This window comes from Geotrypetes seraphini, chromosome 13, assembly GCF_902459505.1.
Source record: "Geotrypetes seraphini chromosome 13, aGeoSer1.1, whole genome shotgun sequence".
Taxonomy (NCBI): domain Eukaryota; kingdom Metazoa; phylum Chordata; class Amphibia; order Gymnophiona; family Dermophiidae; genus Geotrypetes; species Geotrypetes seraphini.
The window spans coordinates 488,553-515,279 of record NC_047096.1 but is presented as its reverse complement, the minus strand read 5'-3'; the positions used below and the strand labels follow the sequence as shown (position 1 = coordinate 515,279).

At 39.9% G+C, this 26,727-nt stretch overlaps 1 protein-coding gene across 3 annotated transcripts in view; it reads left to right on the top strand.

The window, feature by feature from the left end:
- AHCYL1 (adenosylhomocysteinase like 1) overlaps positions 1-26,727 on the top strand; it is an 89,792-nt gene that overhangs the window by 30,879 nt on the left and 32,186 nt on the right. For all 3 annotated transcript variants that reach the window (XM_033918955.1, XM_033918954.1, XM_033918956.1), the window contains exons 4-11: positions 1,026-1,126; positions 6,526-6,628; positions 7,747-7,841; positions 8,068-8,174; positions 14,372-14,488; positions 20,488-20,551; positions 20,632-20,720; positions 26,531-26,601. In XM_033918955.1, coding sequence (XP_033774846.1) covers positions 1,026-1,126; positions 6,526-6,628; positions 7,747-7,841; positions 8,068-8,174; positions 14,372-14,488; positions 20,488-20,551; positions 20,632-20,720; positions 26,531-26,601 — 747 coding nt within the window. The remainder of the gene's footprint in view (positions 1-1,025; positions 1,127-6,525; positions 6,629-7,746; positions 7,842-8,067; positions 8,175-14,371; positions 14,489-20,487; positions 20,552-20,631; positions 20,721-26,530; positions 26,602-26,727) is intronic.

Sequence of the window (26,727 nt, the reverse complement as noted above, 5' to 3'; positions counted from 1 at the left end):
CTGGGTTCAGAAGCAAAAGCAAAGCACACCAGGGCCCTGGAGTAGTCGATCCATCATCCCTCCCCCCCACTCTGACATGGAAGCTGTTGTAGCAGAAGCATAATGTACAAAAAGAGCCCCCTCCTAAAACAGAGAACACCTCCCCACCTAAATAGTGCAGTCTCATAGCCAAATTCAAATGGACCACCATCTACCAGAACTATCACCCACCCCCCAGGTACTCTCCACCCAGTCAACTTGTTTTGTTTTATGTTTGATTGTATTTTGTAAATCACTTGGACCGGTAAAATGAACGAGTGGTATAACAAGATTAATAAACTATAAACTCCACCTTTCTAGGCCCTTTTTGGGGTTCTTTCAGACTGATCAAAAAAAAAAAAGTTCTAGACCTTCAGCTGTTGCAGGCCTTAATTGTTTCCTATTTTTCTTTTGGTCAGCTTGATAGCTAGGGATTCCCACATGTCCTGCTTGTCCTCAAAGAAAGCAAAGTTTCTCACCTGCAGCAGGTATGCTCTGCAGACAGCAGGACATGTATTCTTTCATCTTTTGTGCTATACTGCTTTGGTCTCGTGGTACATATAGGTGGGAAGGTGCGCATATGCACAATGCATCCATTGGATGATTTCACCCACATGTGAGAATGGGTCCTGCTGGCCTTGGAGAACACCTGCTACAGGTGAGTGACTGCTTTTCTTGCTGTCCACTATTCACATTTTGGAACCGAGTGTCTGCATTTTATTTAAATGCCAAGGCCAGTGCTTCAAAAAAAAGCAATAACCGCAGAGTTTAAATATTTAATCTATTTGCTTGGATTTGTCTGGCATGATAAATATATTTAATCCTAGTCACTTTTATTATTATTATTTATTACCATTTCAAAAAAATGTCCCTTGCTTTTCTTTTACAGTGGGTTAGGCTATTTGGTTGTTTTGGATTGCTAAAGAGAAACCAGTTCCTATGATAGATTCTAAGAATGTGAGAAGAATTTCATGTAACTAATTCAAAGTTTTCTCTTCTTTTTACAGACATGCTCGCCTTGATTTCTCTCAGGAAGCGAGCTCAAGGTGAAAAACCACTGACTGGTGCAAAGATAGTGGGCTGTACACACATCACAGCTCAGACTGCGGTAAGTGCAGGATAAAGCATCAAAGAGAGTAGACTGGGGATATTACATTACATTACAATAGTGATTTCTATTTCGCCTTTACCTTGCGGTTCAAAGCGGATTACATAAGAACTGCTATGATCTTAAGAAGTACATATTGAAGAGATATGAAGAAGTACTTAGGAATAGATTGAACATTATCTAATTTGATAAGGGGTAGTTGGTAATGTAGGTGGGATTCAGAACATTATTGGTTGTATGTATTTTTTGAAGAGTAGGGTTTTTGTTTCTTTTTTGAAGGTTTTGTAGTCTGTGGTCGAAGTCAGCAGGTTGGTGAGTTGTCGGTCCAGTTTCGCTGTTCTGGTGGCCAGTAGGTTGTCATACATTTTTCTTCGTTTGACATTTTTGGTTGGTGGGTGTGCGAATATTGTGTGGGTTCTTCTATGTCTGCTTGAGGTGGAATGAGTTAGTCCATTGTTCCACTAGGTAGGGCTGTTTCTGTTTATAGCTTTGAATAGTAGGCAATGGAATTTGAAGTGTACTCTGGCTTGTATTGGGAGCCAGTGTGAGTCATGATATGCCTCTGTGATGTGGTTGTATTTTCTCAACGAATAGATAAGTCTTAGGGCTGTATTTTGTATTGTTTGAAATTGTTTTATCATTGTTGCTGGGCAGGGGAGATATAGTATGTTGCAGTAATCTGTTAGGCCTAGGGTTAGCGATTGAACTATGAGTTGGAATTGTTTTCTGTCAAAGAATTTTCTAACTTGTCTTAGGTTTCTCATAGTGGCGAATGATGTTTTTATTATTTTGTTTATTTGTGGTTGCATGGTACAACCTCTGTCTATCAGCACTCTGAGGAGTTTTAGTGTGGGTTGAATGGGGTATGAGATCGAGTTTATTACTAGGTTAGTCAAGGTTGGGGTTTTGCAATACTTATTGCCCACAATAACTCTGATCCTAAAGTAACAAGGTGAATCTTTAGGGAGGTGCACAGTCCTTGGGATAAGTCCCAGTTGTGTAGGGAGGTGAGCAGTCTAAGGAATTTATTTAGACCTGTTCCTGGTTCTGGTTCACTCTGTTTACTGGCAATAAGGATGCCAACAGAAAGCATTCCATGCAAATAATGATATATTATAGAATTATCACATTCTAAATTTCTTATCAAAACTAATAAATTATCCCTGACACAATGACCAAAGTCTCAAATAGTCTGACTTGTACTTTATAAAAACCAAGAAAATTCCTCTGAGAAAAAAAAGAAAAGATACCAAATCCTGATCTGTTCCAGGTAAAGTTCCTCAATGAAATCAAGAACTGCTTTATAGAGCAGCTGGTTCAAGAACCAACAAGAGGGAAAATAATTCTAGACCTAGTCTTTGGTGGAAATTTACATCAAACATGGATGTTCTTCAGAAATCGATATAAATAATACTAGCTGAATATCCTCAAACCCCACAAATATATTATACAAAATAGGTGTGACAAATATCTTGGGTGGGGGAAAAGAGCTCAGTGATACAGAACTGTGAAGCCAAATAGCATTCATGTACTGTTCACAAATATTGAGCAATTATTGATCAGAAAAACCTCCCCCAGTTTCAAATGAAGCACCCTTTGCAAATATGTTAAATGGGGGTTTTTGTTTGTTTTTTTGTTGTTGTTTTAAATTTTAGTCAGTGTTTCTTATGTTCTTATGTTTTATCAATAAAACTCATTCAAAGTCATTCCCATAGGTGAATCAATCAAAACCACTTAGCTGAATATTATATTTATTTATTTATTTTAATTCTTTATTCATTTTAAAACTGACAAACAAGTGATTAATATTAAAACATTATATTACTAATAAAATATACAGCACTTGACATTCTTATACATATAATCCATTAAAGTAGAAATTATAACCCTTTCCCCCCACCCAACAATTCTTCAATGAAATTTTCATAATACAACAGAAATCCAATCATTAAATAAAAATATTAATCATCCAATTTTCCCCTCCCCCCAATAAAATACATGTATCCATCAGAAATGAATATTATTTTTATTTTTAACTCTAGACATGTTATATCTATATTTAAACATTTTTTCTTTAAAATTTCATTTTATTGTAAACCGTTTAGATAGCTGTTTGATAAACAGTGTATCAAAAATAAAGAAACTTGAACTGATGAACTAACTATAACCCACCATTTTGGCCTAAGTTCACAGAATTTTGAGAACCCGATTTCAGGTCCATACTTTTCCCGATAAATAGTATAAAGTTCTTCAGGCTGCATAATGACCTAACTGGCCGCCATCTTGTTGGAATATTCATTTCTATCTCTATCTCTACCTCTGTCTTTATATTTTTATCTTTACTTTTCATAAATTGTTTCTTCAGGTACTTTAGTTAGATTGTGAGCCTTTGGGACAGTTAGGGAATTTCCAAGTACCTATCTTATTTATTTATTTTTATTTATTGTATCTTTTAATGCATCATTTTTGTAAACCGCTTAGAAACCTCACGGTTATTAGCGGTATATAAGAATTAAATTAAATTAAAATTAAATAATAGCAATCTTTTTTGCTTTGCTACTTTTTCACCACTAATCCTTACAGAAACATAATCCTTTTAACCTGGGCATATCTTAGAAACGTCATAATCTTCATAAAAATCTAGGACATTTTGCTTAATTTGCTCAGCAAGCATTTTCCTTGTTTCCCTTGTGTTTCAGCTTCTGCCTCTTTTTGCTGTTCTAGTTGAGATGTTGAATTCTTTGCGGTTTTCTCAATGCTCTAACTATTTGGGACCAGGGTCAGAATTTGTATTTTTTTCATTATGTTTGAAAAGTTACAACTTTTGCTTCTGTTCCTTCAGCAAAAGATCATAAGTCAGTACATTTTTGGCATTTATCACTTGCTGGTTCTTGTTCAACATCAGCAGGAGTTAATCCACTAACAGCTGCAATTTGATTAGCAATGGCCCTTTGGGCTTCGCTGAATTTGTGCTTGGCATAACTCAAAAGAATTTTGCCTTTTAACCCACTGAATTTTTTACAGTTTAAACTCCTCTTGCTGACTTACAAGTGCATTCGCTCTGAAGCCCCCCGATATCTCGCCTCGCTTATCTCCTCCCCCTCCCCATGATCTCCGTTCTTCGGGCAAGCCCCTCTTATCTGTACCCTTCTCTTCCACTGCCAACTCCAGACTCCGTCCCTTCTTTCTTGCGACACTGTATGCCTGGAACAGGCTTCCTGAATCAATATGTTGTGCTCTGTCCCTGGCAGTTTTCAAATCCAAGCTAAAGGTCCACTTTTTTGAAACTGCTTTTAACTCTTAACTCCCACTCACTGCTGTCAGATACCTATACCCACTATAATCTCCCCAACCTGAAATGTTCTGTCTAAATTAGATTGTAAGCTCTTCTTAGCACAGACTGTCTTTTGTGTGTTAGAATGTACAGCGTTGCTTACGCCTTTCAGTGCTATAGAAATAATAAGGGGAAATGCCAAGAGGTGTAAAGCTGGTTTCAGCTGTATTAATGGAGTCATCACTTCCAGAACAGATTGAGAACCTTCTACTTTTAACCTTGCATTAAGGTCTTGTCTATAATATGGACACAATTTTTGGCCTAGTTTAAAGTCTTGCTTTCAGATGACATGATCAGCTGTAGCAAGGTCAATTGACCTTTGCCACTTCTGTGATTCTGCTTCTGAAGGGATTACAGCAGGATTTCTATAGGAATTCAAATTTATTCAGAATCAAAGCTTCATAGTAAGAACAAATACTAGATTCCAAAGAAACTCAAACGTCCAGAGTTCTTGATCTTCTGAAGACAAATCATTGATGGACTTTAAGCCACTTTGGCCAGAATAAAAACCTGATGGTTTGTAGCATTCAGAATCATCATAAATCCCAATACTTCAAGGATCTAATTCATTGCCAACCTCCATAAGATAGAATAAATGGTCACAAAGATAATCATAACAGAAATGTGAAATGAATCAAGGAAATCTTATAAGAACACAACAAGAAAACAGAAGTGATGTCTATTAAACAATAGAAAAAACCCAGCTATTTTGAAGAAAAGAACAGATGGAAATAGGATGTCTAAGTTAAAGTTTCATCAAGATAAATAAAACATCAGAATGGGGCAGGACCTATCCATCAAGACAGCCACTGTACCATAAAGGGCACAATGGTGTCACAGACCAGGGCATGTGTCCAAAATCTTTGTCTCAACACATCCCTAACATGACATTTCAATATGATATCACAGTTTATTGCAAAGGTGATATTTACTGCATGCAAGCCTAGACATGCAAAAGTAACAAAGCACAACTTAATGCCCATTTGAGGGGTCATTTATAAAAGTACATGGCAAAGCTAAAAGCATGGTAAGCACGAGAAGCTTAGCTATATTGTAAAACGCCATCTCTCTAGCTCACTAAAGATGGCTCTGGATAACACAGTGTATCTGTCCATGCAAATGATGCATGTCTAAGACCTTAATTATAACCACCACAGCAAGGCTGGGCCCAAGATGAAACAGGGTGGCTTTTTTTTTTAGCAAAAATGATGCTACCCATATTTCAAATAACATAAAAAAGAAAAAAAAAATTAAAACCTACATGAGAGATATTTGCACCCCAAAAATGTTAAAAATTTGTATAAAAAAGTGATATCACCTCTTTATGTCATATCCTTGCTTCCTGTTGGCTGCAAAGCCTCCTAGTACAAATCCTAGACGTACGTCGTAGGCTGTGACTACTGGTCCAGTTATGGCCTGAATCCAAGTATAGGTCAGGAACAATGATGAGTCAAAGCAGGCCTTAAATTTCTTATTGTAACATTTTTCACATAGTTTGCTGGCTCCTAAAAATGGAGGCAAGCTCATGTGAGTTTCCAAACTTTGCCCAGGGTTGTTCTAACCCCAAAATATTTCTGGGCTGCAGTGCCTGGACAAAGTGGCTGTTTTGTGTTATGTGGAGCATGGCAGTCTGAAGGTGACCTCCATTCAGCTGCCTGTAAGTCTCGAACCTATAGAAATCCAGCCCAAAAAATTTGCATGGTTTAGTTTGAGACCCCAGGGAATGTCCACACAAAATTTTATTCAATTTGGAGGAGGTCGAACATGGACGATTTTCAAAATTGGTCCACTTGACATGAAGTGACATGTATTGTTCTTGTTCTATTTGCCTGAGGTGGGTGGGTGAAAGGGGTGGGCCTTGCCAAAACTCCCTGTGATAAGGGGGATGTTCTTGCTGATGTTAACCTCTGATGGATGGTTGGGGGTATGAGCCTCACTGATACTACCTATGATGAGAGAGGCTCTCCCTTGCTGGGGCTGCTTGTTTGGGCCATTTCCTCTTCATGGAGGCTACTTGTGATGGGAAAATTCTTGATTGTTCTATTGTGTTTTGCTGCATTCTTAGGTTTTGATTGAGACGTTGTGTGCCCTAGGAGCTCAGTGCCGATGGTCTGCCTGCAACATTTATTCCACTCAGAATGAGGTGGCTGCTGCTTTGGCTGAAGCGGGTACGTAGAATGGAAGCATAGCAGGTGATCTGCAAGTGTCGAGTTGGGATTGGCATGTGGGATCTCTTCATGGAGGTAGTTAGAGGGTGGGCCATTAGTGTGGGCAGACTAGATGGGCCATGGCCCTTTTCTGCCGTCATTTTCTATGTTTCTATGAGTTAATGCTGCCTTCTCTAAAATTTCAACTTACTTTCTGTGTTTGAAAATTGTAGTATTTTCTCCTGCATGGATTTTGTACAAGGCATAATGAAGTATTATAGATACTGAATGAAGTGACTCTTTGTAAACCGACCCCATTCTTTAACCTCTCATCTCTTTATAGTTAGGAAACTAACCCCTTGTATGCTTCTATTGGTATCCTCTCTTCCTTTTTTAGTTCTTTTGTCCTCTGTAGTCCCTGTCTTTAGCTTCATGTCCTCTCCCTATGCTGCGAATGTCCTTTTGTAACCTTTTTCTGAGCTGTTGGGAGGATGGGATAGAAATCTAAATAAATAATACATGCTATTTTTCTAGTGCTACTGGAGCTATGCAGTGGTTTCCAAGTTTAGAACATAAGAATAGCCTTATTGGGTCAGACCAATGGTCCATCAAGCCCAGTAGCCCGTTCTCACGGTGGCCAATCTAAAACCCATGCTACCGATCCAGGGCAAGAAGAGGCTTCCCCCATGTTTCCTTATTGTTTATATACAGTCTTATCAGTGGAGATAATCTAAGCAGTTTTTACATTCAGGTTCTCAAGCATTTTTTCCTTTCTGTCCTGGTGTCTCACAGTCTACATGAGACAATGCCGGATTCAGTGACTTGCCTAGGGTTACAAGGAGCAGTGCTGGGCTTGAACCCACAATGTCAGGGTCCTGAGGCTGCAGCTCTGACCACTAGGTCACTCTTCCCCCAGTACTGCCCAGGTATTCTGGTGCAATGCACTTACACTCAAACTGAATATCTGATGCAGTGAGAGAGTCATTTGGCCAAGGTCTGAAGGAGTGTCGGTGACAAAAGCAGGAACTGAACTCTCAGCTCTACCCACCAGGCCACTTCTCTTTCTGTGCTGTCCTTTGTCTGTTTCTCTTCATGAACTCACTTGTTTCTATTTCTTCCTGTTCTCTTTCTGTCTCCAGGTGTAGCAGTGTTTGCATGGAAAGGTGAATCAGAGGATGATTTCTGGTGGTGCATTGACCGTTGTGTCAATATGGATGCCTGGCAGGCAAACATGGTAACTCCAGCACTGCATACGTTCCCTTATGCTGTATGTTATACAGTGTGATTGTGCCCTAGTTACAGAGAATACCTATGTACTGCTGCCTTCTAGACACTGACACCTTTGCTCACTTCCTCCCCCTTTGGGTGTTGGGTGAGGGAGTTTGCTTAGCTTATAACTATTAATTTAGCTCACAGGAAGATGCTAACTCCTCGCTGGTTATTTTTGTCTCATTCTCTAGATCTTGGATGATGGGGGAGATTTAACCCACTGGGTCTATAAGACATATCCCAATGTGTTTAAAAAGATTCGAGGGATTGTGGAGGAGAGTGTGACAGGCGTTCACAGGTAACAAATCCAGAATGGGTTATGGTGGGGTCTCAGAGAAAGCTTTACTGCCCAGATTAAACATAGAAACATAGAAATAGACGGCAGATAAGGGCCAAGGCCCATCAAGTCTGCCCACCCCAGTGATCCTCACTATCTATCTTTGCGGATAGATCCCACATGTCTATCCCATCTGGCCTTAAAATCCGCCACACTGGTGGCCTCAATAACCCGAAGTGGAAGACTATTCCAGCGATCAACCACCCTTTCAGTGAAGAAGAACTTCCTAGTGTCACTGTGCAGTTTCCCGCCCCTGATTTTCCACGAATGCCCCCTTGTTGCCGCGGGACCCTTGAAGAAGAAGATGTCTTCTTCCACCTTGATGCGGCCCGTGAGATATTTGAATGTCTCAATCATGTCTCCCCTCTCTCGACGCTCCTCGAGTGAGTAGAGCTGCAAATTCCCCAACCGCTCCTCGTACGGGAGCTCCCTGAGTCCCGAGACCATCCTGGTGGCCATTCTCTGGTCCGACTCCAGTCTCAGCACATCCTTGCGGTAATGCGGCCTCCAGAATTGCACACAGTACTCCAGGTGCGGTCTCACCATGGATCTATATAGTGGCATAATGACTTCAGGTTTACGGCTGATGAAACTCCTGCGTATGCAACCTATGATTTGCCTTGCTTTGGATGAAGCTTGCTCCACTTGGTTTGCCGACTTCATGTCTTCCCTGACAATCACTCCCAAGTCTCTTTCTGCTACAGTTCTTGTCAGGATCTCGCCATTTAGGGTGTAGATCTTGCATGGATTCTGGCTTCCCAGGTGCATGACTTTGCATTTTTTGGCATTGAAACTGAGTTGCCAGGACCTAGACCAGTGCTCCAGCAGCAGTAAGTCATGCACCATATCGTCTGTCATTGCTTTTTTGTCTGTTGTGCTTTTGCTCACTACATTGCACAGTTTGGCATCATCGGCAAACAATGTTATTTTACCTCGAAGCCCTTCTGTCAGGTCTCTTATATAGATGTTGAACAAGATCGGGCCTAGGACGGAGCCCTGTGGCACTCCACTTATCACCTCCGACATCTCGGAGGGAGTGCCATTCACCATCACCCTCTGAAGCCTACCTCCAGATTCAGCCATAAGAATTATCTGAGCAAGAAAGTGCTAGAACTGGAAGCAATACATATACATCATTTATAAAACATAATCAGCTACATTATATAATATAATCTAATTCAAATAATCTATAAAGTTCAAATATCTTTTTTTTTTCTCTCCTTATTCCCCCTCTTTTCCTCCCTCCCCTTCTCTTTCTCCTCCCTCTCTCCCCTCTTTCTCCTTCCCCTCTATTTTCTCTTCCTCTCTCTCCTTTCCTCAATTATATATTCAGAATCTTTCACTCAAATGCCCAATCAAATACATTTTCTTATACCAATATCTTTTCATATTAAGTCAAATTTACTTCAATTAAATAAATCAATATTATATTGTATTCCTGTGAAAACAATTGCATATTTGAAATTATTATTCAATTTTCTAATTGCATACCCCATATAATTAATCTAAAATCACCAATACACATTAAAGTGACATTAAAATATATTGTTATATATCTTAAATGAACAATTTCATCAATCTTCCGCTTTTTGTACAAAATCTCTCAAAGCATATTCAGCTTCTCTCCTTCCCTTCAGTTCTTTATGTCCTTAACTAATTCAGCACCATCTTTAGTGTTCATTCACCTTTTCCTAGAATCCCCTAAACAGTTTCAGTTTTTTGTTTTTTTTTTAACATATTATAGTCTGAATAACTCCAATCCCTCTTTTCTGTTCTGCAGTCATTTTTCCATGAATCCACTTATATTTAATGTCTCAAATTTAAATATGCACTACATCCTACTATTGCTGATAAAGTATATTCCACAGAGTTATTTGCAGGTAAAGTGCATAATAAATTAAAAGCGGATACGCATGAATTGCTGCATTAATATTTTCCTCTTAGATACCGATACCTTGAAAGTTAAAACCCCTTGCACAGCAGACAAAACTTAATTCTTTTTCAATCATCCTTTAAATGGAAAGATTTCAATCCATTTCTGGAGATCCACTATATTTAATATGTCATCTATACTTCTACAAAGTCTTCATACACCGAAGATTCAATCCAAAAGAAGGCTGATATTTTCTGCTTTACAGTCAATTCATATTGAATTATTCTTAAATCCTGTTCAGATATTGCTTTATCCTCTACATCTCATGCTTTCCTTGATCTGTCTTTCACTTTTTCCAAGTCACTTCTTTTTCCAACAATTTACGTTATTTTAGAATAAGTTTATATTCTCCTTGGAATTTGGATTTATCTGCAATCAGGCTTCTGTCCCCTTCATATTTCCAAATCATTTTCCTTTTTAGCGCAGTCCAAGTAATCATCCAATACTATTCTTTTTCTGTTTAAACCACCTCTTTTCCTGTAAAGTGCCCTGTGCACTTAAGGAAATCTCCAGCATCTACCGCCCTTTGTTTAATCTTTGAAACCATTAGTGTTCCCAATTAACGTAAAGTGCTCTTTGACATCAGCTAGGCTACATTCAATTCTGAATTGTCAAGAATGTTATAAAGCTGACATTAGTATAGTCCAGCACTTCAAAAAGAGTCTATAGCAGGAGCCTATAAACTGCTGCATATTGTCTGGAACATTACATTAACCTATCTTATATCAGATAAAGGGCTGGAAATGTTACTTAAAACTGCCCTAACTACTGTAGGGAGCCTAATTTCAATAATTAGAGCCAGTCACTCTTATTTTATATTTGACTTTTATATTCACATCAAACAGAGACTTCAGAATGTTCATTCACATCAATATCTCTGAAAATCATAGCATGTGGAATGATGTAATCATAGAATTTTTGCATCCACATCCTTCCAATCAGTTCCATCAGCAATTCAAATCAGTTCCAATTCCAACTGTATCACCCAAGACCAAATCTCCACAAAATATTCTATATCAGGAACCATCCAAACAAATAAAAAATCAAATGAAGAGAGGGAAAAAAAAAACATCTCAAAATCAAAATATTTCTTACTCCAATCCTTCTGTTAAAATATATTCTCAGTTTATGTATTCATAGGCTGTTCACATTGCTCTAAGAATTCTTTTAATTTCAATGGATCATCAAAGTTTGAAGTTTTATTTTCAAACGTGACTCTCATAATAGCTGGGTACATTAATCCGTACCTTGCTCCAATCGCTCTAAGCTGTGGTCTCAATTCAAGTAATTTTTTCCTTTTGTGAGCCGTTGCCTTTGCAAAATCTGGCACTATGTAAATTTTTGAATCCTGGCACTTCAAGGTCTTATTTTCTTTTGCCAGTCTGATAATTTCCTCCACATGCTGATAACGGAGCAGCTTACAGATTAAAGGACGCGGTCCCTTTTGATTATCAAATCTTTTAGTCAGGACCCTGTGCGCCCTTTCTATTTCCAGAGGAAATTTAACTGTCAGAGGTAGAATTTTCGGAAGAAACTGCTCAAGAAAGGCAATGGGATTATTTTTTTCTACCCCTTCCGGGACCCCAATCAGCCTTAAATTATTTCTTCTTTCGCGATTGGAACAATCCTCAAGATCCCTCCTTAATATTTATATTTCTTTACAGTCTCTCTTGCATTGAGCTATTTCCGTTTCCGTTTTTTCCACTCGCTTGTCTAATTGCTCCACTTTAACATCCACTACCTTCAAACTTAATTTGAGACCTGCCAGCTCTTCTTTAACTTCCTGGATATTTTTTGCATTTTGTAAGACTATTTCCTTAATTTGCCGAAGTTCCTTAATGATATCTATGTCCTCTGCATTGTCCGTTGGCAACGGAACTTTAGAGGGGGCTATCGGCTCCATTTTTTATTGTTTGTTACTTCCTCCCGCTGAGTTAGCTTTTGTCAGCTTACCCGATGCCATTATGCTGTTAATCCTCACCCTTTTAAATAATTTCAAATATTTTTTTTTGTAGCTATATTTTAAATATTTGAGCCTTTAACACGGAGCAGTTCAGTCACCCGACCATTCTCCTATGTCTCAAAGCCACGCCCCCATGTATTTAGATTTTAGCAAGGCCTTAGTTTTCCAAACAGGTATCTAATAAATAAACTGGATGCCCTTGGGATGAATCCCATAGTGACAGTCTGGGTCAGGAACTAGTTGAGTGGAAGGTGACAGAGGGTAGTGGTCAATGGAGATCTCTCTAAGGAAAGAGATGTTATCTCACACCAAGACTTGTGTATGTTGGGATCTCACACCAAGGGTCATAGCCTTCTGGTCGGCTTACATTCTAAAAGCCAAAAATTAGCTTTACATTTAATATTTTTGTAGGCGATATTGCTGAAGGGCTGTCAGGTGAGATTTGACTCTTTGCAGATGATACCAAAATCTGCAATAGAGTAGACACCTCTGATGGTGTGAATAACATAAGGAAGGACCTAGCAAAGCTTTAAAAATGGTCTGAAATTTGGCAGTTATGATTTAATTCTAAGAAATCTAAGGTCATGCATTTGGGAACTCCCCCCAAGCCCGCCTGGACTCCCCTAACCTTTTTTAGATGGACAGATGGACGAGTCCTTCCTGCGTCTGGCCAGCACTGGAATGGCAGGTCTGCCTTTTCCTGGTGCATCTTGGGATGCACCGGGGAGGGGTCTAAGGCCCTGATTGACCCAGGCGCTTAAGGCCTTAGGCATCTGGATCAATCGGAATCTTAGGCCTGTCTCCATAGGCCAGAATGCACTGGGAGGGGAGCTAAGATTCCGGTTGGCCCAGGCGCCTAAGGCCCCTCCTACAGCGCCTGGGCCAATCAGGGCCTTAGGCCCCTCCCCAGTGCAGGCTTGCCATTCCAGTGAAGGTGGGTCTGTCGGCCAGATGCAGGAAGGACCCGTCCATCTGTCCCATCTAAAAAAGGTTAGGGAGGGGTCCAGGTGGGCTATCTTTTGGGGGATGGGGGGTGTCTGGCAGGAGGGACTGGGTATCCCTCCTGCTGGCAAACATTCAGGGGGAAATGTCAGCAGGAGAGATTGGACATTTCTCCTGCCATGATTGTTGCCTGGGGGGAGTCGCAGCGGGCAGATGGGACTGGGCATCCCTCCTGTCGCGATCGTTGGGGGGGATGGTTCCATTATTCTCTAACTGGTGCTTATGACAGACGCTGGTTAGAGAATCGTGGTTTTAGGTGAAAGACTGGTTCCTCCCATGCCTAAAAGCTCTTGTTTTGGGAGTTTGGGACTTGGACAAATTTTTGTTAGGGAATAGGGCTTAAAGATAGATGTAGCAGTGATCTGGGCGATTAAATGCCTGAATGTACAGGTAGGCCGTTCTTGAAAACCCCCCACATTTTTTCAAGAATGGACATTTCCCTACTGCTTATTTTGGGTGTTTAGCCTCCTACTAACTCCCAATCTTACAGAAGCAGACACACAAGGCGTTAGAAGCTTGGTCAAATATGATGTTTCCTCTTTGTAATGGAAACTCCACTAACGTGGAACAAGAGGGTGTTGCTGACCAAACTTTACGGTAGATATCCTGCAAACAACAGGTTGGTTGGATAGGCTGGAGTGAGCTTGGATGGTAACTTCAGCAGTTGGAACCTCAGACAATACCAGGTGGACTTTAGTCTATGGCCCAGAAATAAGAGACAAGTTAATTTAATCATGTATTTTTAATGAGAATAACTAATGGGCCGTTCAGGTCTTTATCTGCCATCATTTACTATGTTATACTGTGTTACAATGTAACAGGCCTTATAATCTAAGTTCATAATTTTGAACTCTATGAATACAGTCACAAGAAGCTGATGTTCTTGCTTTAGTAATGAAGACAGTTGTACCTACTAGCACTGTAAATTAATTTCACAGCAAGTGATTGTATGAGGTGAAACCTTTGAAGAGATCTAAATGGCATACCACAGTGGTAATCGATTCAGCATATACTGTAACTGATGCAAAAAAAAAAAAAAAGATTTTAAATTACACAGTTATAAATGGTTTAAGGGATCAAATTCCATATATTGTAAAAACAAATGATCTAAGTCCATTGAAAAAGCAGTGTGATGCGTTAAAGGCATCTTAAGTGAAATGACAGGAAACGATCCCTTTCATTGCTCTTTCTGTTTCTAAGGCATCAGCATCTGCAAGGCATGTAAGGCTGACTATGGCCATTTCTTTCTCTCCTCCCCAGGCTGTACCAGTTGTCCAAGGCAAACAAGCTGTGTGTCCCAGCCATGAATGTCAATGACTCTGTTACCAAGCAGAAGTTCGACAATTTGTACTGCTGCCGAGAGTCTATCCTGGATGGGTGAGTATGGATTGCTGGAGGAGGTGATTAAATATGCAAATGATTCTAAACTGTTCAAAGTTGTTAAAATGCATGCAGACTATGAAAAACTGCAGGAAGACCTTAGGAAACTGGAAGACTGAAATTTAATGTCACCTCTCCCGAGAGAGGTGGTGGAGAGGAAAACTGTGACTGAGTTCAAAGAAGCGTGGGATGAACACAAAGAGTCTAGAATCAAAAAATAAGATTAAATATTGAACTAAGGCCAGTACTGGGCAGACTTGCACGGTCTGTGTCTGTATATGGCTGTTTGGTGGAGGATGGGCTGGGGAGGGCTTCAATGGCTGGGAGGGTGTAGATGGGCTGGAGTAAGTCTTAACAGAGATTTCGGCAGTTGGAACCCAAGCACAGTACAGGGTAAAGCTTTGGATTCTTGCCCAGAAATAGCTAAGAAGAAAAAATTAAAAAATTTTAATTGAATCAGGTGGGCAGACTGGATGGACCATTCGGGTCTTTATCTGCCATCATCTACTATGTATGTTACTATGTATGTAAATGCAAAGTAATGCACATTGGGAATAATAATAACAGCTTATATACCGCAATACCGTGAATTTCTATGCGGTTTACAAAGATTAAGCAAAGGTACAAATTGATTGACTTTAAGAGGGGAGGAAGAAAGAGGGTTAATAGGACAGGAAATCCATTTTTGAGGAGAGAGTGATCAATAGAACAAGTTAATCGCTATAGAGGGGAGAAGGAAGAGAGGATCAGTTGTCTAGATACTTTAGGAACAGGTGTGTTTTCAGATGTTTCCTAAATTCCTCATAAGTAGTGGGCGAAAGCAATTGTTCTAGATCTTTACCCCATGATGCTGCTTGGTGCGAGAGAAGATGTTCATGGTGTTTTATCAGTTTACAACCTCTCACTGGGGGGGAAACGAAGTTGGAATGTGAGCTTCTCTTGTGTCTGTTGGCTGAGAAGACGAAAAGGTCAGTTATATATTTAGGGGCAAGTCCGTGTAGTGCTTTGAAGCAGAAGCAGGCAAATTTAAACTTTACACGCGCCTCCATTGGCAGCCAATGCAGCTGCCGGTAGTAGGGTGTCACGTGTAACGCAAATCATAGTTACAAGATGCTAGCTAGGGTCCACCTTGGAGGTTAGCGCCCAAGAAAAAGATCTGGGTACGCTGAAACCTTCCGCCCAATGTGCGACAGTGGTTAAAAATGCAAACAAGATGCTAAGAATTATTTAAAAGGTTTGGTTAACAAGACTAAGAATGTTATAATGCCTCCGTATCATTCCATGGTGTGACTTCACCTGGAGTATTACATTCAATTGTGGTCGTCTTATCTCAAGAAAGATATAGCAAAACTAGAAAAGGTTCAAAGAGCGACCAAGATGATAAAGGAATCAAGGGTGAAATACTCACGTGGATTAAAAACTGACTGGAGCATAGGAAACAGAGAGTGGGGATAAATGGACAATACTCGGACTGGATGAGCGTCACCAGTGGGGTGCCGCAGGGCTCGGTGCTTGGACCTGTGCTCTTCATAGGTACGACGAGCGAGGTGATTAAATTTGCAGACGATACATTCAGAGCAGTGAAGACGCAGGGGGATTGCAACGATCTGCAACGTGACATAATCAGCACATGAAAAAAAGCTTTATGTTTCTTGCTAAAAAGCTACCCTTTTTTTCTCACTAAATATTGCTCCAATGAGGACATTCTTGAAACAGGTGGATTCAAACAAAGAAAAGTGGAATCAGACAATGAACATTCCAGGAACAAAAATTGTGAAAACAATCTTGTTTATTCCAAAACAAAAGGACGAACATCAACTGTGGAGCCGACACAGTACTGTGTTTTGGCGATGCAAGTCGCCTGCATCAGGGGTCACTGAGATGTGTAATACACTGGTGAGCAAGTCCTTTGTGGGTTTTTAAAAAAAAATAAATCTTTATTAATTTTCCATTCTAAAACAGTGCTTTGAAATGATACATATAATTATCTTCAAAATAGCACTATAATCAAACAAATAAATGTTACAATACATTTCTTTCCCCCAACCCAATTCAGATGTAAATTATCTATTTATTTTAACCCTTTCAATATACGTTAATCAACACTTAATATCATCCCAAGATTTGAACAAAATAATATCCCTCTCTCCTTCCTCGCATTATTAAACAAATTATCTGTGGTTCTTAGAACTATATAACAAATCCCCTATATCTAAAATATATTAACCATTTATAATCATACAGAAACTGTGTTTCAGAATCCCAAAATATACCCTTCCTCCCTATCCCCCCTCAACTCCCACCCTCCTCTATCTCTGGATATTCAAAAATATGTCAAGAAAAAGAAACTATAATGATTCTACAAAAGACATCAATGGGCCCCATATTAATTTGAATTTTTTCATATTTCCCGTCAAATCTGCATTCATTTTCTCATATTTATAGATTAAACACAAATTTGCTCACCAGAATGTGAAATTAAGTCAATCCCAGTTCTTCCAATTTCGTGTGATCAATTGTATAGCTGTACCCGCCATAATCAATAAAAGACGTCTTTTAAATTTGTCTAGGGGATCTTTAACATATAATATAGTACCGCAAATCACTACTTCATAAGACAAAGGGATCTCAATTTCTAAAATATTATTAATATGACCCCAAATTGATTTCCAAAAACTCAATATCATAGGGCAATAAAACAGTAAGTGGTCTAATATTCCTATGTCTAGACCTTGAATTATCTAACTTATTCAATCTAACCGGTCCAAAAAGAATGATGTAACAAAAAGAACCAAGTTTGTTTCATAGATGCCGACGTTGTACATCTTAATCTCCAAGACCAAATCTGTGGCCATCGAGATACAGAAATATACTGTTTAATCTCGATACTCCAAATGTCTCTGAGAGCATTTTTGGGTTTATTATGTATAAGTCCAGATATTAATTTATACCATCTGGCGGCTTGATGTCCAAGCATATCTGCCTGAAAGCAGAGGAATTGCAAGCTATAGTAATTTTTAAAATTATGCCAATCAGGGAACCCTTCCTGAATAGCTTGCTTCAGTTGCAACCATTTATAAAATTGAGATTTTGAAATACCAAAAGTCCTTTGTTAATACAAGGCTGAGATATGGGAACGTTGTTGCTATTTCCTCCCCCATCAGTTTTTCCTTATTCATCTCATTTACTGTCACATATTGTCCCTTTTAGGGTTTGTTTTTGTATAATAATTGGTCTGTGTTAATGATGTTATCTCCCCGTATTGAGAGATGTATTACGTGTTTTTAGACTTGTTCATCACTTTGTATTAAAATTAAGCGATTTATCAAATTTTAATAAAACTTGAAACTTGAACGTTCGAAAAGTCGAGTGCTGAAAAACTGACCGAGCAATTGAATTGCTCAGTCAGTATTTCAGTGCTCCACTTTTCGAATGTTCCCATAGCTCAGCCTCGTATTAATAAAGGACATGGCATTTTGGAAATCAATCTGGTCTCAAGTTAATTGTTTGTTAGAAAACCATGTAGCATTGTCATACGATACAATAATGTTTGGGATGTCAATGAGAACAAAAAGTCAAATTTCTTTAAGTAATAATAAACTTTTATTGATCATGACAGGGGTCGTCATACAACATATTACCAACAATTGGAAAGATTGCAGTAGATTAAGTTATACATTCTGGTGGAATTCGCTATATCATATTTATAAAATGGAAAGAGTTATTGCCACACAAAAAGGTAGTTATAATAATTTTAAAAGGGTGTGGGGGCCATTAACAAATTTTTGCAATGACTAGACACCTTTATTCATAGAAAATACATTTATGCATAGGGGGAAGGGGGGTATTAGGTTATATTATGGATGATCAATTGTTAATATTGATATGAATCTTTTGATTATAATATTGGTGAGAAGGAGAGAGGGAGGGGAGGATATAAATGTGTTTCTAGATGTGATTTAAAGAATTGTAAGAGATGTGTATATGATATTAATGTTACTATATTGTGATCTTAATATTGGATGGAGTGATGAATAAAGTTTTTCGTAATTCTTGGTGGGTAGGGAGGGTGGGGTGGGAATAAATTTTTCTTGTTCAGATTTTAATTGAAAGTTGTTTAAGTGACATATATAATTTTTTAAATATTGTAATATTGAACACTTTTTATAAGATGAAAAATGAATAAAGATCTTGGAAAAAAAAAATAAAAGGACTTGTTCACCAGTGTATTACTACATCTCAGTGACCCCTGATGCAGGCAACTTGCGTCGCTGAAACATAGTATGAGTCGGGTCCACAGTTGATGTTCATCCTTTTGTTTTGAAATAAACAAGATTGTTTTTACAATTTTTGTTCCTGGAGTGTTCATTGTCCGATCCCACTTTTCTTTGTTTGTTCTTGAACCCGTGGGTTCTGGTCTTGTTGGACTTTTGCTGTTTGTTAAAAACATATAGATTGCATTTGCAAAAGGTTAAAAACAGAAAAAAAACAGATACAGACCTTAGCCTGGCTTCTACTTCGTTGCAAATGGAGGTTTGCAGCTGCACAATGGTGACCTCATTGTGAAATCATCAAGGTGCACCTGAAAGGTAGAATGCTACAATTAAAATATGTGCTCAGGGAGCTGGTTGGAGTTTGAACTTATGACCTCTGGAAGAAGAGCACAGGGCTTTTACGTATTGAGCTATAGCAGCTTTGCTTTCCCCTTGCTAAAAGGCATTACCTACATTGGAAAATTAGGGAAATCTCTTCACTTCAAAACTACAGAGCTTTGGAATAATTTCCCTGCCCAGCTGCGCAACCTGGACTCTTTCCAACTATTCTGAAGACACCTGAAAACTTGTCTGTTTTCAAAAATGTAAATTTCCACTTCCCTCTACCACCAACTCCCACTGTACTTCCCTTTTAATTTTTGTAAACTGTGTCGAGCTCTATATTTATAGAGAAGATGCAATATATAAGCTTAAGGTTTAGTTTAGTTAATTTAGTTTCCAGGCAGGTGTCTCTGATTACCCTGTGATATGATAGCTTAACAGATCCCTAAGCTATCACCATTATGCAGCTGCAAACCTCCATTTGCAATGAAGTAGAAGCCATGCAAAGGTCTGTATCTGGGTTTTTCTGCTTTTAACCTTTTGCAAATGAAGTTATGTATGCAATCTATATATTTTTGTCATGTGCTTTCTTTGCTTTCAAGAATAAGCTGATTGGAGCAATGTTTCGTCAGAAAAAAGGGTAGCTTTTTAGCAAGAAAACTAAAACTATGTTTTTCATGTGCTATGCTTCGGTTAATGGATCTTTTCCTCTAATTAGCAAATAGCATTGCTGTTTGTTCACAAAGATAGAAGTTTTTGCATGCAATATATCTGTTTTATGTGCCCTGTTTATGTGGTGCTTTATTAAATGTATTTTGAGCTTAATAAAGCAAAAATAAATCCCAGAGAGCTATTTAGCAGATCGCATTAAGAACGTCCAAAGAGTGCCTAAGTTCCGCCCATAGAACTCAGATCTATTTCAAGCCCAAATTAAGCTCCAAAGTATGCCCAAATTGAGTCATTGCCCAAACCACACCCATTCCACGCCCATGCCTATTAAGTTAGGCACGAGTTTTAAACATGGGCACCCATGAAATTGTGGCTGTGTCTACAAAGTGGCATCTATGTCCTTTGGATGCCTAAGTACCAATTAGCCCTTGTTAAGACCCTTCATTGGCTCATTACCTACTTAGATTGGACGCCTAAAGCACACCTAACTTTAGGCATGACTTAGGCGCCCTTTATAGAATCGGGGCCTCAGTGTCCCAATTACATTTGTCCTCACTGCTGGCATTTTATTCTCTGTTGTGAACATACTGTTACTATACTTTCATTTACCTCTCCCAAAAGGCATCCTTTAATGGCCATTTGCTTCCTGATCATTTTATAGTGTGTGTGCAGACATGGTTTGTCTATTGGAAGCTATAAGAATGACTAACCCCAAATCTGACCATTTTACAGGCTAAAGAGGACCACAGATGTTATGTTTGGTGGAAAGCAAGTAGTAGTTTGTGGCTATGGGGAGGTGAGTTGCTCTATATGTCAGAAGAATTTTTGAACTGTGATGTTTTGTATGTAATATTGAACTATTGGTGCTGCCTGCAGGTTGGGAAGGGGTGCTGTGCTGCTCTAAAGGCTCTGGGAACCGTCGTCTATGTCACAGAGATTGACCCCATTTGTGCTCTTCAGGCTTGGTAAGAAATGAATCTTCTTGCATATCTCTTCTGTTTCTCTCTATGTCTTATCACAGAATATTGTTGCACACACAGAATGGATGTGCAGGAAAAGAGACTTTTCTTGGAGTGTAGGAAGCCAAGTTTCTCTGCACTTTGGAAGAAGCTGCTTCAATTGTTGTGGGAGATGTGTTGTAAGAAAGAATACTGTATTTTCATGCGTGTGGAGGATATTTTTGATATGGCATCTAAATCCAAGTTTAGACGTTTTGCAGAACACACACAGAAATCCAGTACCAAACATGCCCACTTTCAAAACTGCAAAACACCTTGGGTTTTTTTTTTTTAAAGTGGATGGTTATGCTATGTGCATCTTATATTTTTGAACCATTTTTGAAAAAAATATCAAAACAAATGGCACAAAACAAGCCATTGGGATGTACAGTAGGAGGGGCCAGCATTATTAGTAAACTGGCAACACAGACATCCCAGCAGAGCAGTGGAGCATCCTAGGGGGCACTGCAGTGAACCACTTATAAAAGGTCCCAGGTACACATCTCACCATAGTCCGCTGAGAGGAGAGAAGAGGATATTCTCTTTCTGAGAGGAGAAGAGTAGAAGACATATCGTTGGGTAAATATACATTATTTTGCTCTGAGTTTTGATAGGTTTGGAGAGAAAAGCTCAATTGTAGGTTTCCTTCTATAGACAGTTTAGATCTTAAAAGAGCAAACTTTACTGAGCTAGTCTCTATAGGATAATAGCCTTAGCTGTTAGACAGGACTTTGTGATTTCTGTTAATTTTCACCATGAAGTTACCTCTCTGGCTTCTCTCTCTATGTTTTAATCCCACTCGTTGTGCAAATTCTCTCTCCCCCAAGGTACTTGGCTTGAACAGTAACAGTGTGATCTGCCCAGGCCTTAGAATTTCCATATTGGTGTGTACTAGAAATTATTCTTCTAAAAAACCTTTCCAGGATATCAATTATGCCTCCCTAAAGCCTGTACCAATTACTAACTTACCTAGTCTAGCCTCTGACTCTCTTACTCCTGTTCCGATAATATATTGCAATGCCAGATCTGTATGCGACAAGGCTCAAATACTAAATTACCTACTAAGGGATCTTGATCCTGGTTTCTTGTGCATTACTGAATTGTGGATTGCAAAAGATGATTTATTTACTCAAAATGAGCTCGGTTCCCATGGCTATCAAGGCCTTTTCTCTTCCAGAAACTGCGGGAAAGGAGGTGGTTTGGTACTTCTCTATAAATCATTTTTCGATCTACAGCTTCTTGAAAAAGGTAGCAATGCATCGCTAGAGTATATGCTAGCTACTGTTAATGATGAGCTCTCCTGCCACCCATTAGGTATTCTGTTATTTTATCATCCCCCAATTCCTTGAAATAAATCTTCTCAACTAATATTCTGCAACATGACATAATCAGGCTCGAAGAATGGACATCAACATGGCAGATGAGGTTCAATGTGGATAAGTGTAAAGTGATGCATGTAGATAACAAAAATCTCATGCACAAATACAGGATGTCTGGGCCGGTACTTGGAGAGACCCCCAGGAAAGAGACTTGGAAGTTCTGATCAACAAGTCGATGAAGCCGTCCGCGCAATGTGCGGAGGCGGTGAAAAGAGCGAACAGAATGCTAGGAATGATAAAAAAGGGGATCACGAACAGATCAGAGAAGGTTATCATGCCGCTGTACTGGGCCATGGTGCACCCTCACCTGGAATACTGCATCCAGCACTGGTCGCCGTACATGAAGAAGGACACGGTACTACTCGAAAGGGTCCAGAGAAGAGCAACTAAGATGGCTAAGGGGCTGGAGGAGTTGCCGTACAGCGAAAGATTAGAGAAACTGGGCCGCTTCTCCCTCGAACAGAGGAGATTGAGAGGGGACATAATCGAAACATTCAAAATACTGAAGGGAATAGACTTAGTAGATAAGGGCAGGTTGTTCACCCTCTCCAAGGTAGGAAGAACGAGAGGGCACCCTCTAAAATTGAAAGGGGATAGATTCCATACGAACATAAGGAAGTTCTTCACCCAGAGAGTGGTAGAAAACTGGAACGCTCTTCCGGAGTCTGTCATAGGGGAAAACACCCTCCAGGGATTCAAGACAAAGTTAGACAAGTTCCTGCTGAACCAGAACGTATGCAGGTAGGGCTAGTCTCAGTTAGGGTGCTGGTCTTTGACCAGAGGGCCGCCGCATGAGTGGACTGCTGGACACGATGGACCCTGGGTCTGACCCAGCAGCGGCAATTCTTATGTTCTTATGACCATAACAAGTGCTTTCCTAAAATTCCAGAGATTATTGGTGACATTAATCTTCATTTAGATTATAACGCCAATAAGGATGTTATCGAATTCAGCAGTTTTCTCACCGCTCTGGGTTTTCTTTCTCTTAGGTCCGCTCCAACTCACTCGATATTAGCTTTCTTGATCTTACCAATCATAAAACTTTAGTTGAGGATGTTCGTTGGGAACAAGTTCCATGGCCTTATCACTTTCTGGATGCCTCATGTCTTCCTGTTTTTATGTCCCATCTTGGGGCTCAATCTTGTACTCCAAAACTTATTACCTTCCGGAAGAAAATCGCAAGTGAACAATTTTGGTCCCAATTTCTCCCTCAGGCCCGGTGCCTCAGAAGTCAACTGGCACAATTAGGTAAACCTTTCTGAGTCCACCTATTGTTCACTGGCTCCTCTATCGATTAAGACTGTTTCTTATTCTCGTAAGGCTCCCGGTACCTTTCTTATCACAGAGAACTGAAACACAAATGCCGAGCACTGGAGCGTAAATGGAAAAAAATCAAGATCTCCTGCTGACAGACAGTCATGGAGGGATAGTATCAGGTCTTATAATGCAACATTAAAAAAAGCTAGGAAAAATTTATACAGTGATAAAATTATCAGATCCAACAATCAAAGTATCACCTTGTTTAACATCTGGCGCTTGTTAACTACCAACAATGACTCGTCAATACACCCTTCCCAGTAGCGGATGACTTAGCAAAATTTTTTAAGACTCTTTTCCATCATTAGTTTCTTAGAATTCTCTGGTTTTGGGTGATACTAATCCATTCACAATTCCAGCAGATAAAATCTGGACAGCTTTTGAGTTTGTATCTGAGGCCCAGGTTGCAAACTTGTGTCATAAATTAAGATCCTGCACATGTGCTCTGGATCCATTTCCTTCATATCTATAAGAGAAAATTCCTACTTAGGCCATTTCATCTCTTACCTAAAAGGATCTTAATAGATTTAAAAACAACCTGAAAACTTTTCTTTTTAGAGACGCTTTTAATCTTTAAATGACATATACCCAGCGTACCAAACACTATTTATATATAAAAAAAAAAAAAAAAAAATTTACCTTTCCTCATGTACCTTCCATTCATGGTTTCTTCTTTTCTTTTTTAAAATGAAAAACATTAACTTTGTAACTTTCTCCCTTTCTCCATTTCTATGATTCACTACACTACCCACTAGGCTACTCCAGAAATCTGCTTGCTGCTCTACTAGGATTGGCCATAATTTGAGAAACTGTCATACAGGCAGTTATGTACTGTTTCATTCACATCTTTGGTTGGTGGGAGGTGATCAGTGCCCACTGGGGGAGTGTGTGTGGGGGTTTCATGTTTACATCCCTCCAGTGATCATCAGTTTGGGCACATTTTTTCGTTGCCAAAACAGGTCTAGCCCTAGACATTTAAACTGTGTCCTGGACATATTCTTAAATGTTCAATTATGGCAGATAAACATCCAAGTGTGTGGTGTAATGGTTGGACTACAGCCTTAGCACCCTGAGGTTGTGGGTTCAAATCCCATGCTGCTCCTTGTGACCCTGGGCAAGCCACTTAATCCCTCTTTGTCCCAGGTACATTAGGTAGAGTGTGAGCCCACCGGGACAGATAGGGAAGAATGCTTGAGTATATATATATAAATAATAAGTCCTGCCCACACCATGCCCCCTTGAGATTTAGAGGCACTGCAGACAATAGCCATAGAAATCCATCTAGAACATGGGTTTCGAAAAGAGTGAATTGGAAGGGTTTGGCGAGAAAAACGTCTCTGCCCCTTTATGCCACTTTTAGTGCAGATGTTAGTGATTTAAAAAAAGCCTTGTAATAACGTGTGCATTTTATATGTGTGAAAATACCCTTCCTCTCCCTGGAGTCTTCTACTGTGTTCTGCCAACATCTACTCCTCCCTTTGGCTTTCCCACATCTTTCTGCTTAGGCCAGAGGTGGGATTGCTGCCTTCAAGTTCCACCCTCCTGGAGTCCTCTGTGTGTCAGCATCTCCCCCCCCCCCTTTACTTCAGCTCCCTGGTGTCCACTGTCCCTTCTTCCTGCAGTCCTCCTTTATTGTTTTAGTAATCTTCTGCAACCGGAACTCTCTCAGAAGCAGCTTTGCACATTATCAGAGGCTTTTCCTGGAAGTTGTCAGAGGAGGAAAGGCCCCTGATCTTGTGCAAAGCTGCCTGTGAGAGTCCTTGTTAGAGTAGATTACCAAAACAAGGGCTAGATGCACAAAGCATAGTCGTTAAGGGTCAATATTTTGGCCAATTTCCAAACAGTGATCCATGCTCAAAAGGCTTCTCTTGCAAATGAGTTGAGTCAGATGTCTCCCCTAATCCCATCCCACTAGTCATTGGAAAACTGACTCAACACATATGCAGAGAATCCTGAACAGCTGGAAGCAGCCTTTGTTTTAAATTTTTTTTTTTTAAATGGGCACAGATGTTGTGTGTGTGTGTGTTACACATGCACAATATCTGCCCCATTAAAAAAAAGCAGTCCGATGACTGTGTCTCCCCTCCCCCCCTATGACACCGGTACCAAAATAGAGGCAGGACGGATGCCCACTCCTTCCATCTACTGCGAACCCCCCCCCCCCCGCACTTCAATAGAAATCCCCCCACCCCTGTGAACGATCCCATCCCCTTCCCCTCCCTTTCCTAAAAGAAAATCAGCAAGAGGGGATGCCCACTCCCTTCTGGGATTCACTGGAGGGGTGGCTAAGGTCCTGATTTGGCTCAGCTGCCATAAGCTTGAGCCAATCATGGCCTTAGGCTCCTGTGCCCATAGAAAAAAAATGAAAAAAACCCCAAAAGGTTAGGCCATTGGTTGGATGGCTGGTTTTAATATTAATGACCTCATTTGCATGCCAGAATCAAAGAATGTATGACCACACGGTGAGCCATTTTGTGCATAGGGTTGGCAAATTCAATTGGTTGCTAAACCAGTCAAAGTGGTTTAGTGACAATCATAGACTTTAGTGTATCTAGCCCCAAGTAATGTAATGTAATGTAATTTATTTCTTATATACCGCTAAACTCCGTTAGGATTCTAAGCGGTTTACAGAAAAATAGACAATAGGGTGCATTAAGGAGACCTGTGGGGAGGGGGGAAGGAGAGGAGTAGACAGCAAGGGGAGGAGTCACTGGCAAACAGAAGATTCCAGGGAGGGGGCAGCCCAAAGGCAGCACTTAAAAAAACAAACAATCCAGAGGTGTCACGTTTGTAAAAACACACACATAATGCATGCATTATATGTATGAAAATGACAACTTGTGGGAATCTCAGAAGATAGTGGCCATGATTAGGTCATGCTGACAGTAATGTGATGGTGTAGATAAAGTAGTTCTGAGGATCTTTCTCTAATGCTGATCTCCCTGCTCTACGTGTGGCTGTCTCTGCATCCCTCTCTGTCTGTGTGTCCCATGCTCCCCTGGCCCCTCTTATGACTATATTTCAGGGAAAGATGTACTTGGTACCATCTCCTCTCCTCACTGCTTCTCCTTCCTTTGCCAGCATGGATGGATTCCGGGTAATGAAGCTGAATGAAGTTATCCGCCAGGTGGATGTGGTTATCACCTGTACAGGTAAATCTTAGGGGCCCTAATGTACTAAGGGGTTTTCACATTTGGGGAGTGATTTTATCAGGCATTTCTGCAGGTAAAGTAGTGTTTTGTGTGCAAAAAATGACTTTTTTAGATTTTCTTAGGTTG